This window comes from Carcharodon carcharias, chromosome 1 (assembly GCF_017639515.1).
Source record: "Carcharodon carcharias isolate sCarCar2 chromosome 1, sCarCar2.pri, whole genome shotgun sequence".
In the NCBI taxonomy this organism is placed as follows: Eukaryota; Metazoa; Chordata; class Chondrichthyes; order Lamniformes; family Lamnidae; genus Carcharodon; species Carcharodon carcharias.
In genome coordinates this window covers 14,708,645-14,721,551 of record NC_054467.1, presented here as the reverse complement: position 1 = coordinate 14,721,551, position 12,907 = coordinate 14,708,645, and the positions used below count along the sequence as shown (strand labels likewise).

At 45.8% G+C, this 12,907-nt stretch overlaps 1 protein-coding gene across 10 annotated transcripts in view; it reads left to right on the top strand.

Annotated features, from left to right (window-relative positions):
• The window catches only part of lef1 (lymphoid enhancer-binding factor 1), a 171,503-nt gene that overhangs the window by 131,522 nt on the left and 27,074 nt on the right, over positions 1 to 12,907 (top strand). For 3 of the 10 annotated variants that reach the window (XM_041198290.1, XM_041198308.1, XM_041198282.1), the window contains exon 10: positions 10,099 to 10,249. The exons of 6 other annotated variants lie outside the window; for them this stretch is intronic. In XM_041198290.1, the coding sequence (XP_041054224.1) occupies positions 10,099 to 10,247 (149 nt within the window). In that variant the 3' untranslated portion in view covers positions 10,248 to 10,249. Of the gene's footprint in view, positions 1 to 10,098; positions 10,250 to 10,756; positions 11,374 to 12,907 lie in introns of those variants that run through there. One more of the 10 variants, XM_041198299.1, reaches the window with a different exon arrangement.

Here is a 12,907-nt window from a genome sequence, read left to right as displayed (position 1 = left end):
GCAGGCTTCACTGTTGGATTACACCTTGTTCAGGCTTGCCTTCACTTGGCCAGACTTCAGCTGTGGGGCCTCTGCAGAGGAGGCTCAGATGTGGGCACTCATTAGTCGAGTTTTTTTTTCACACATGCCTGTGGTTGCTTGCAAAGCTCCTGATCCTGTCCTCTATCCACAGCTGTCGCAGTTCTACCAGTCAGATGCGTCCAAAGCTATCCCAGAGTGGTGCATATCCTGCTTAATGCTTCCCCACTCTCTGCGTCTTGCCTTTGTATTCTGGCTTTTTCTCGCTACAAAACCTCAAGGCTCCCAGGACGGTTATCGGCCTTTTAAGAAAGTGTTGCGTGTACACCAACATTTTCCTGCATGCCTTTCCTATGCACTAGCAGAATGAAAAGGATGGAAATAAAAATCCAGTGTGACGTTAGATGTAAGTTGTAAATCAATATTGCCAAGCATTCCTGAATAGTTGTTTAATATTCAGAGTCCATTTTAAACACTTGCATTCAGCAGCTTATTCTGTGGCTCAGTCAGCACAATGTTCACCTCTGAATCACATGGTTCCACGTTCAAGTCCCGCTCCAGGGCTTGAGTACAAAAATCAAGTGTAGTACCGAGAGAGCACTGCACTGTCAGAGGTGTTGTCTTTCAGATGAGGTATTAAATTGAAGCCCTGTCAGCCTGTGTCAGTAGATGTAAAGGGTCCCATGGGAAGTATTTCTCAAAAAGCAGGTGAGCTATTCCTCATGCTAAGCAGCATATGATGAAAGAGAGAGCTAAGTGATTCCTGCCACTAACAGGTCTAAGTACTACTACATCCAGTTGTGAACAATTAAACAAACAAAAAATTTCCCCAGGGGTATGGGGAGAGAGTAGGAGTATGGTACTGAGGTAGAGGATCAGCCATGATCATATTGGATGGTGGAGCAGGCTCGAAGGGCCAAATGTCCTTAATCAACATCACAAAGAGCAGATTGTGTGGTCATCATCACTTTGCTGTTCTGAGGGAGTTTGCCAAGCACAAAGTGGCTGTTGTGTTTCCTTCTTTGTAATAGTGATTCTACATCAAAGAAAGAATACTTAATTGGCTGTAAAGTGCTTTGAGACACCCAGCAGTAGTGAAAAGTGCTGTGTAAACGTAAGTCTTTATTTTTTTTATTTTTAAGTGACCACTTTGGAGCACCTGCACCTCCCTTTAAGAATTCCCACTTCTGTCAGAAGGTTGTGGGTTTGAGCCCCACTCCAGAGACTTGAACATGTAATCTGGGCTGATTCGACAACGCAGCATGAAGGGAGCACTGCACTGTTGGAGGTGCCGTTTTCCGATTGAAACATTAAACCCAGCTCCCGTCTGCCCTGCAGGCGATGGTTAAAGATCCTATGGGCTGAATTTTACGTGTCCCCCCCAGTGGGCATGTCTCCTGTGGGGGGCACGCAAAATGGTGTGGGTGCCCATCCCATCATTTTCCTAACCATCCCCGAGATCTCCCCAATAATACAGAGGAGTGGGTGAATGCCGAAATTGGTAGCCCGCCTGCCATATTAAAATGACCAATTAAGGGTCAATTGGGCTTGTTATCAAACGTGTTGACCCTGATAATATGCTGCCCACGCCATAATATGTTTGGTGTGGGCAGCTTGGCTGGAGCAGGAAGCTTGATTTTTAAACTTAAATGTTTAAAGGGCTGGAAGGAAGGGGGAAGTCGCACTTTGGAGGCTGCCCTTTGTCCCCTCGTTAGGTCGAACCCTCTGCTCCCTTCCTACCCGCTCCCCCGCTTAAACCCTAACTACGACCCCCCCACCCCCCCCCGCCCTCTACCTAACCTACCCAAACCCTCCCGGCCCAAGACTCCTGACTTACCTGCTCCGGGGATCCATGAACCTTAATTCTTTGTTTCCTTCGCCAGTCCCGGCAACGGCCCCTGATGCCCTCCTGGGGCTGCCGGGAGTGACGCAGCCGCTGGCCAAATCGGATTGGCCAGCAGCTCCAGTGGGCGGGACTTCCTTGGGGCAAAAATCCTGCTCGGGCCTCATTACTGTCCCGCAGCGCTTTATGGCAGTGGGGCAGTTTGGCGTGGAGCATAACGGCTCCATGCCGACGTGGTTTCCAAGGGGGCACCCTCCCCCCCTTCCCGCCCCCTCCCTCCTTCCTGCCCCCCACCCCACCCCCCCAATCTTCCCACCTGTATTATTCTGCCCCATGACTCTATTTTGAAGAAGCGTAGAGTGGTCATCTCAGTGTAAAATGCTTAGGCGCATCTCGAGGTCATGAAAGCCACTAGGTAAATGTTAAGTCCTATCCTTTCCCGTTCCTGTTATCTGCCTTGGTGCCTCTTGCATTTGGCTTCACCGCTTCAGACCTTTATCAGATAGTCAAAACACTTTGCCATTCCTGCATCCCTTACAGCTGCATTGCCTTTATCCGCTTCAGTATGAAGAGTGTCAAGGCATTGAGTTTGAACTCACATTCTGTCAATGCCTGAATATTTTTACTCCTCCCCCGCACACCCCTCACCACCTTAATGCCTGCCGATGCTTCTGAGACCACCTGGCATGAAGGTCTTTATCAGCCATAACATGAGGTGCGGGAGGAAGGGTAACTGTAAAAGGAAGTCAAAATTAGAGAGGAAGAAAATCCTTCCCCAAACCCCAGCCGGAACATTGTTTTCCATGAGCGCTTACCTGGCATAAATGAGGGCTCTCTCACGAGCAGTGGTGCTGGTGACAGCTCATTTATGAAGACAAAGCTGATTCGAACACCAGGGTATTGTGTACCTCATTGGTCATGGTGGTGCCTCTTGCGGCTGACTGTGGGTGGGGTAAGGGTCTGTTGAAGCCTACCTTCAGGTAAACAGTTAAGCGCAAACACTGATCCTGTGTGTTCCAGGTTGCCTCATTACTTCTACCTTTGATTTGCGTGCTCCTGTATCTAGTATCATGTGGGACTATTTGGTAAAGATTGGTATTGGTTTTCTGAATAACTTTGCATCTGTGCTGCAGCATGTAATACTTCTCCTCATGTTACTTCCATAGCCCCGATAATTGTGGGAAAACTTGCATGTGGATTCCTTGGTTACAGTGGTCAGTAACTAAGCTACTGGCAGTCTCATTGGTAGCCCTCTTACCTGTCAGCTGGAAGGTTATGGGTTTAAGTTGCACACCAGAGACCTGGGTAGACTGACACTTCTGTGCAGCACTGAGGGAGTGCTGTTCTGCCTCTTGAATGAAACGTTAAGCCAAGGCACTACCTGCCCCCTCAGGTGGATGTAAAGGGTCAATATTTATCCCTCAACAGTCAGCAGTGAAACAGATTTTCTGATCATTTACCACATTTCTGTTTATGGCTGTGTGATGTACACAAATTACCTACACTTCAAAAGTACTTTCTTGGCCATAATGAGCTTTGGGATGTCCCAAAGTTGTGAAAGGCATAAATAAATGTATTTTTTTCTCAATTCAGAAGTGAAATCAGTTTTCACACAAATGGCAGTGGAAAACTGGGACTTCCCCCTCCCCAATCCTACTCCCCTGTCCCCTTCCCTCCCCCCACCCCCCCACCACCCCGGTTCCCTTCCCTCACCCCACCCCCCCCAAAGAAGGGATGTTGCATCAATTGAAATTTTGAAGGCTGAGATCGATTGTTTTTTTGTTAGGTAAAGGTATCAAACATTACAGAGCAAATGCAAAGTTGAGATTCAGATCAGGCTCAAGGGGCTGAATGGCCTCCTGTTCCGATATTTCCCATGCTGTTAGCACGAAGGCAGCTGAGAACAGCTAAAGGTGGCCGAGGTAGCCTCAGTGCCTTAGAAGCATTGGAACAGTGAAACAGCACAGAAGGAGACCATGCTTCCTGTTTATGACAGGGCTTTGTTAGAGCCATCCAAAGCTAATTCCTTTACTTTCTCCCCCGTATCCCTATTTACCCAGTTTTCCAACAATAGCAGCAATGGCCTTTGCCACAACCATTTCCTATGGCAAAGACCAAGGGGAGGCAGTGGCATAATGGTATTGTCACTGAGCTTGTATTCCCAGAGACCCAGGGTAATACTCTGGGGACCTGGGTTTGAATCCCACCATGGCCGATGGTGAAATTTGAACTCAATGATAAAAAAAAAATCTGGAGTTAAAAGTCTGATAACCATGAAACCATTGCCGATTGTTGTAAAAACCCATCTGGCCCCTTTAGGGAAGGAAACCTGGTGTCCTTACCTGGTCTGGCCTACATGTGACTCCAGACCCACAGCAATGTGGTTCACTCACAAATGCCCCCTGAATAAGCAATAAATGCTGGCCTAGCTAGTGATGTCCACATCCCATGAATGATAACAATTCCATGCTGTAGGTAACCTCTGTGTAGAAAAAAAAATGCTCTCAATCCCTCTCCTCACTTGCCTAGTGACTATTTTAAATTGATGACACCTCATCACTGATTATCCAGCCCCTGCAGAAATAGGCTTTTGCCACTCACTGTGTCACAATGCTTCATAAATTCTTTGCTTAGCTCTGCTATCCAAAATTAGTCCCCATGGCAATGGTTCCACGCCTCTGTTATGATCATGGTGAACCTGTGTTGTGCACTCTCTGTGGCTTTAAAACACTAATAGCCTGAGTTTAGAAGAGGGAAATGACTGACCCTTGGTGTATGGTAAAAGTGAAGACAAATTTGGACTGTGATGGTTGCTGCAGTCAAATATCCTGCTGCCACTCCAGTTGGTGTGCGGGGGCAAGTGTCCCAATGTCATCGCACAGCCTGGCGATATTTTGTTCGGTGGGCGCGTGCCAGATTCGGCTGCGTGCCCACCGATAGGTAAATGGCCTATTAAGGCCATTAAGGAAGTAGTTAATGTAATTGTCCATCCTTAAGGTTGGGCGGGGCATGCGAAACGGCCAGGAAACCTCATCCACGAGCGGGATGAGCTTTCCTAAAGCTTTTATTGAATAAATAAATACATTTCCATAAGTATAGAAACATGTCCCAACTCATGTGACACAGACTCTTGTCACATGAGCAGGGATGTGTTACAATTTAGTTTGAAATTTTTTTTTTTTAATCACTGAATGAAACCACATCCTGCCCCTGGATAAGGTCTCGCAAAAAACCCAGTGGCCGTTTGGCCTTTTCACCTGCTTGCCGAGCGCAAGGCTGGACGGGCAGTGGAAAAGCTCATTTCGTTAGAACTTCAATGGCCTTAATAGGCCTGTTAATTGTCGACGGGCGCGCTGCTGACTGCTGTGTGCGCCCGCCAACCAAAATATCGAGGGCATGATGACATCAGGACGCTCACCTGACATCATCACGCGTCATTTTACATTCGCTCGGGTCGGATGTGTACCCTTTCCACGAGCGCAATATTCTGTCCCTGGAAATTACAGTGCACTGGATTGTATACTTGATTAGTGTTATACAAGTAGGGGAGAGTACTTCTCACTGAAAATACTCGCCCATAAGCTGTCCTCCTTTTAGACCAAAAAAGGCCCAGGCTTTCATCTTATTAGGTGTGCACCTTGATTCCGTGCTTTCTTGTTGGGACCATGGGCCTAGTGACCCCTGGTGATCTTTTTGGCAGGTGAGGCACACACTGTTCCATAAGTTCCGTCTTGTCATTATAGCACCGGGGCCTTTACGCAAGCCCTAATACCTTTGATGGCACACATCACAAAGCAGGAACGGAGGCTACAGTCACCCAAGGAGAAGCTTCAAAAATCTGAAAAAAAATGCTTTTTAGATGCAGGTTGCAGCTGAACACATGGAATTTTCTAAAGCAGAAATAGTTTGTTCTCACGCTTGCCGATTCCACAGCCAATGCCAGCCTGACAAGGCCTCATTGCTAGCATCTGATGTTGGTCATAGCTCAGCTGTCAGCACTCTTTACTTCTCACTCAGCACATAATGGATTCAAATCCCAATCCCAAGACTTGAATCTAGGCTGTACAAGGGGAGCTACACTGTGAGAAAGGTTACCTTGCTTTCAGCTGAGGTATGAAACTGAGGCCCCGTTTGTCCTCTTGGGTGGGTGTAGAAAAATTTCATGTACTATTTTGAAGTAGAGCAGGGGAATTCTCCCCCACATTGTGGCCAATAATTAGCCCTCAATCAGCATCTGAAAAATCAGGTTAATCTGGTCATTATTCCGTTCTTGTTTTGTGGGAGCTTGCTGTACACAAATTGAGCTGCTGCGGTTTCTACATTACACAGCTACACTTCAAAAGTGCTTTATTGGCTGCAATGCACTTTGAGGTGGCCTAAGTCCCTGGAAAGGCACTATATAAATGCAAGCTCTTTCTTTCTTCCACCTGATGAGCCACCTCTGGGTTAAGGTCATTTTCGGGTAAATACGGAAATGGGATCATTTGTTTTGCCAGGTAATGGTTACATGTTTTGGGAGAGTGCTTGCTGAGCAGGAATTCTTTGGACATCTGTGAGGTGTAGACAATGTAGGATGCTTGCCGTTGGAGCACTCTTTTCCTGGTCGTTTTGTGCACTCCTCTGTTGAAGTTGGTATGTGTGTAATTGTTGTTCAGTTGCCTCGACTGCTTCCAGACTAAAATCAAAGGTTCATTGTTTCCTGGGTGAATGGCTCCAATTGTTGTTGTAATGGTATCTTTTTTGTTTTAAGATTGAATCAGCTGCTTTGTTGCTGTCTTCTCTGAAGCAGCTCACACTCTGCTCACTGGCCAGTTAATTTTAAGTTTGTGACGCTAGCCTGAAGCCTGCAAACAGATCACAAGACAGTGGACGAGAGCAGTAATCTGTAGCAACCATTTCAGAGGTCTCCAGACAGCGTAACCTTATTTTCTTTCCCCCACTGTCAGAAACTGATTTGAAGAGAACAGGGTCTTGTTTGTACTCCGTGAAGATTTTTTTTTTGTGTGTGTGGATGTGAGGCCCCGTGTGATACGTTGGGTGTCAAGTGTGTGGAGCAGGGACAGACTTGGTCTTCTTTCTATGAAAAACGATGAGATGAACAGCTTGGTACTGTATTGGATCACATGCTTATGACCTATAACCTGACTTCAGCAAACCAAACCCCACCAATAGATCGTTCAGAAATTTAAAATTTGGTTAATCTATTGGTTTATCTTAGTGTCGATGGTTCCCCGTGCATTTCCCATTTGTAAGGCATTCGGCTGAATTTTACTGTGGACTTAGGACCCTAATGTCGAGGCAAAAAGCAGGTCCTGAACCTGCACTCGCTGGCAACGGGACTGGCTCAGCGATTCTTCCACAGGCGGCCTCCTATTTGGTCATCAGGGAATCCACCATCCTTATGGCTGGCATCAGGGGCCTCAACAATGGCACTGGGGGAGGTGGGTGCTGCTGTGGCAGGTTGGATACCACGAGGCTCCTGCCCGTGGCTGAGGTTTCATTAAAAATGCGAAGACCACCTGGCCTATTTGCCCGCCTGCCAGCCAAAAGGTTGGACGGGCAGCGAAAACTTCAACTTAATTAATTGATTAAGGCCTCTCTTAATAGGCCTCTTAATTGTCGGCGGGTGCGCTGGCGGCTCTTGTCCCACACCGGCCGCCCAAAAGATCGTGAGAGTGCGCGATGACATTGGGACACTTGCCCAACATCATCGCGCACTATTTCACTCCTATTCCGGTCGGGCACACGCCTGCCCATGGGAGGAAATATTCTGCCCAGGAATTCTGCAACTCCAATGCCCCCCCGCCACTTCCCTCCTTCCTTCTTCCTCCCTTCCTTAACCGAGGTTTCCCACCCACGGTGGTTGACAGGGCCCTCAACCGTGTCTGGCCCATCTCCCGCGCATCCGCCCTCACGCCTTCTCCTCCCTCCCAGAGCCATGATAGGGTCCCCCTTGTCCTCACTTATCACCCCACCAGCCTCCACATTCAAAGGATCATCCTCCGCCAGTTCCGCCAACTCCAGCATGATGCCACCACCAAATGCGTCTCCGCTTCACCCCCCTGTCGACATTCCATGGGGACCATTCCCTCTGGGACTGTCCACCCCTCCATCATTCCCAACGCCTCAACCCCCTCCCACGGCACCTTCCCATGCAACCGCAGAAGGTGCAACACCTGCCCCTTTACTTCCCCACTCCTCACCATCCAAGGGCCCAAACACTCCTTTCAACTGAAGCAGCATTTCACTTGCACTTGCCTCAATTTAGTCTACTGCATTCGCTGCTCCCAATGCAGTTTCCTCTACATTAGAGAGACCAAACACAGACTGGGTGATCGCTTTGCAGAACACCTTCGGTCTGTCTGCAAGCATTACCCAGACCTCCCTGTCGCTTGCCATTTCAACACTCCACCCTGCTCTCATGCCCACATGTCTGTCCTTGGTCTGCTGCATTGTTCCAGTGAAGCTCAACGCAAACTGGAGGAACAGCACCTCATCTTCCAACTAGGCACTTTACAGCCTTCTGGACTGAATATTGAGTTCAACAACTTTAGGTCATGAACTCTCTCCTCTATCCCTACCCCTTTTTGATCCCCTTTTTTCCTATATTCATTTTTATTTATTTAATTTTTATTTTTTCCCCACTTATTATCATTATTATTATTTTTAAATTTTATTTCCATTTTTATTCATTGTTTTGTCCCCAGCTTTTAGCCTATTTTCGACCTTTTTTTCCCACCACCATCCCCTCTCTCCATCCCACCCCCACTAGGGCCACCTGTCACTTTCCAGTGTGTGCATCCTGGTCCTCCCATTATCACATTCTGCTTTCCACTCTTAATGTCACCATTAACACCTCCTTTGCCAGTACCACCACTATTAAAAGCCTTTTGACCTTTTGTTTATGACATCTTTTGCAATCTCTCCTCTGCCTCCACCTATGGCTGGCCTTCTATCCAGCTTCACTTATTCCACCCCCCCCTCCCCTTAAACAGTATCTATTTCACCACATTTCTGCATCCCTTTAGCTCTGAAGAAGAGCCATATGGACTCGAAACGTTAACTCTGTTTCTCTCTCCACAGATGCTGTCAGACCTGCTGAGTTTTTCCAGCACTTTTTGTTTTTCCGCTCTCCCCCCACCCCCTGCCACTTCCCAGCTTGCCCCAGGAATGCCCCTTCTATGAAGCCAACGTCACTCCATCATCAGGAAAATATTGGCAACATTGTGAAATGGCCCTTAACTGGGACTTTAATTATGCAAAGAATGACAATTCACCAGCAGTGGTACAGCAACGGTCCCATAACAGTTTCTCACTATTTTACTGCCCACCCCTCCAACCCCCGATTCTGTTCCCGCCACCCAGCGGCTGGTAAAATTCAGCCCATTGACTATTGCGTGACTTCCCAGTTGCAGTGCGCCACTGTCTGTGCTCCACTGGAAATGTGCCTGAAAACGGGCTGTAACCAATTGCCAGGCCAAGGTCTTCTCGTTGCTAAACTAAGATTGAAGGTCGCCCATTGTATCTAACACCTTGAAGGAGCATTAGAATGCCTAGAAACACTGAACTTGATTCAGCGGACTGGGGCAGCATGGTTGTGTTCCACATAAGGAGGTTTAGTGCAGTGTTGCACCTCCCTTATCCCACAGCAATGATCTGCGATGATTGTGTCACCATGGGATGGTGAGTTCCAACCTGGCAGGGAGCAAACTTCAATGCCAAGCTGTAGGTGTGACAGCTCCCCCATATCCTCCCTAAACTATGTTAGCAACAGCCATTTAAATGGATTGGCTTCGATCCAAAATCTGTAGGGCTGCACAAAAAAGTGCCTTTGGATCATGGCTACTCCATTGAAACGTGGCCAATGTATTGAAAAGTGGCTGCTCCAATGAAACATGAGCACCCTACCAATCTGTCAGTGTGGATAAGCTGAAGGATCACAATTAATTGTAACAATACTGTTTCAGTGTCCAACCAGAAAGGAGTTTCTTATTGAAAGTTGACAGGAAATAGTGTACAGTGGGACATTGTCAAGGTGTGTGCCTCTCAGGTCTGTTCCTCAGGAAGGGTTCCTGCCTTGGAAATGGGCACCCTATTTACAAAAATCACACAAAAGTGTTGGGCTTTTTTTTAATTTTAATATGTTGTCACCAACGTATATGTCTGATTGCACACGGATTTATGAAATAATAGAAAATGGAAGAAATAGTTGCAAAAGAACTTTTTGTCTACCACAGGAAGTGATTCAATGCAACTTCCTGTGGATAACTCTGAAGAAGAATGGTTTTTGGACAATAGGGTGATGCCCTTTTACCTGAGTGAGCTACACGCAGTTTCTGACACCATCAACTTTGTTCAGTTCGACACACACAAATATTCACTGTGATGGTAAGTGATCTCATCGCTTATCCACAGTATCAGGATCTTCAGGGGAAATGATTAATTCCTCACTTTCTTCATTAGCATAGTTGAATAGTTCGGATAAAGCTGATCTGTTGAGGCAAAAGTACGGATGTCATTAAAGGAAATATAGTTGTTGCGAGTATCTAGTTCATAAGTCAAGTGCTTTAGGATATACCTTTTAGTTTTAGCATGTAGCTTTGTAATTTTAGGAATTAATATTTAACTGTAGAAAATGGGATAAATGCAATTAAAGCAAGCTTGAAGTCTATTACACTTAAAAGGTGTATGTTGCCTTAAGATTAACAGCTAGAAAGATAAGATCATAAAACAGCAGGTGGGCTCACTTAGCTAAAAAGCTGGAGAAGTGATGTCTGCAATACTTCTAAGAACAAGGATAGCCCAGAGAGATATTTTGTTTTGGGAGGTCGAGCTAAATTAATTTACAAGCATTTAGTGAACCTGAAAGATTGTAAAACCAATTTCCTTTATCAGATCAAAGAAGAAATTGTAAATGAGGATAATTAATCTAAAGGTCGGTTTCAGGACAACCAAGAGCAGACTACATCATCTTGGAGATCGGTGGAGCTTAAGAAGGTTGTCTGGTTTCACATTACCTGGGTGTTTGCTGAGAGCATTAGTTGCAGTTTGGACCTCATGTGGTTTGCAGCTCTCTGACAGAAGATAGCCAAAGTAGATGACAGTTAGATAGGCCTGCACTGTAAGCAGAGTAAAAAAAAAACTAACTTGTGGAATGGGGGTGAGGCTTAATCTCAGTTTGAACTTTGTGAGGGAACAGAAGCTGGAAGATTGCTTGTTTGAAACAAGTGGAAGAATCTACAGTGGTCCTCACAGTCTTGTGGCAAAGAAAACAACCATCAGATTTAGCTTGGAAATATTTAAAAGTAATCAGAACAAGGGACTGAGGCATCCACAGTTAAGAGTGGGAAAATGAAAGTTTTACATCTGAGAATAGCTGGAGCGGAGGAGAATTCTCCAGAGGACTGTGACATACTTATGAGTGTTCCTAAAGAAGTAAATAACTTTAAGATTGATATGTCTTATAAGAGAATTCTTTGGGGGGAGTAAGAAATAAACCTGGGTACATAACATATGTAGCTAGAAACAATATTGTTAAGTTAATAATGCTTGTTTTCTTTAATTCTTTTATATACAATAAAGTTTGTGTTTTGTTGAAAAAGTGAAATCTTGTGGTGTAGTTCTATTGATGAAAATGAGCAATTGGATTTTTCTTTAAATGTTAATGGTCCCTAACAGTATCATAACACATGATGGAGAACTGAATAAAAATACATTGATAGGGTGAGATGAAGTAAGATGGGAGGAGGCTTGTGTGAAGCACAAACACCAGCATAGATCTGTTGGGTCGAATGGCCAGTTTCTGAGCTGAAAGCATTATGGCTGGGATTTTCCATGGTAAAATTTGGCGGACCAGCAAAAAGTCCATTGACACTCAGGAACTGGCAGGAATGGAAAATCCAGACCTATGTAATACATTGGCTCGTCAACATTTCATATCTAAAATTCCTGCCCTTTTATTTAAAAGCTTTCATTGCCCTGCCCCTCCCCATCCCTTTGTCCTCTTCCAGCCCTACAGCTTTCCATGAACTCAGCGTTCCGTGAATTCCGGCCTGTTATGCATCCCCACCCTCCCCCCACCCCACCTCCCTTTTCTCCACCATTGATGGCCCATGCCTTCAGCTGTCTAGCCCAATTCTTTGGAATTTGCTCTTTAAATCTCTCTAAGTCTCCTGTCAATTAAGACCCTTCTTAAGACCCATGTGTCTGACCAAGCTTTTAGTCATCCCTCCTAATGTCTCCTTCTTTGGCTCCGTGTCAATGTTTTTTAGCCTTTTTATGCTTCTGTGAAGCAACTTGGAATGTTTTCCAAGTTAAAGATCTTATATAAATGCAAATTATTATTCTCGAAGAATTTCTGCTCCTGTATTAAATCCCTACCTAGGAAACTCTGTGGGTTCTAAGCACTGAAATTCCCTCTCTAAAGCTCTCTGCCTCACTACTTCATTTTCTACCTTTAAGATGCATCTTAAAACCTTCCTCTTTAACCAAACTTTTGGTCATCTAGTCTAATATCTCCCGATCTGATTCGCTGCTCCATGTTATTTTATAATGCTCCTGTGAAGTGCCTTGGGATGTTTTATTACGTTAAAGGTGCCACATAAATCCGAGTTGTTTTTCTTATTGATGACTCAACAATAGTGGTCAGGCTTACAACAACTTGCAGCTATACAGCACCTACCTGCAGCATTGAGCAAGGTCCCACAGTGCCTCACAAAAGTGTAATCAGGGTAAAATGATGCCAAGCCCATGGGAGGTGTGAGCAAAAGCTTGGTCAAAGAGGCAGGTTTCAGGGGTCTCACTAGAGGAAGGGGGCATGGAGAGCTTTGGGGGGAATCCCCCATACATGGCTCCCAGGCAGTTGAATGATAGGACAAAGATAGAACAAAGCGAGGATGAGAAACGCGTAAGAGGCCAGAGTTGGAGGTACGAAAAGTATAAGGGTGATTTAAGGCTGGAGGATGTTACGTGGATTAGAAGTGAAGAGGCCTTGAAGGGATTTTAAACACAAAGATAGGAATTTTAAATTGCAGATGTTGCAGCACT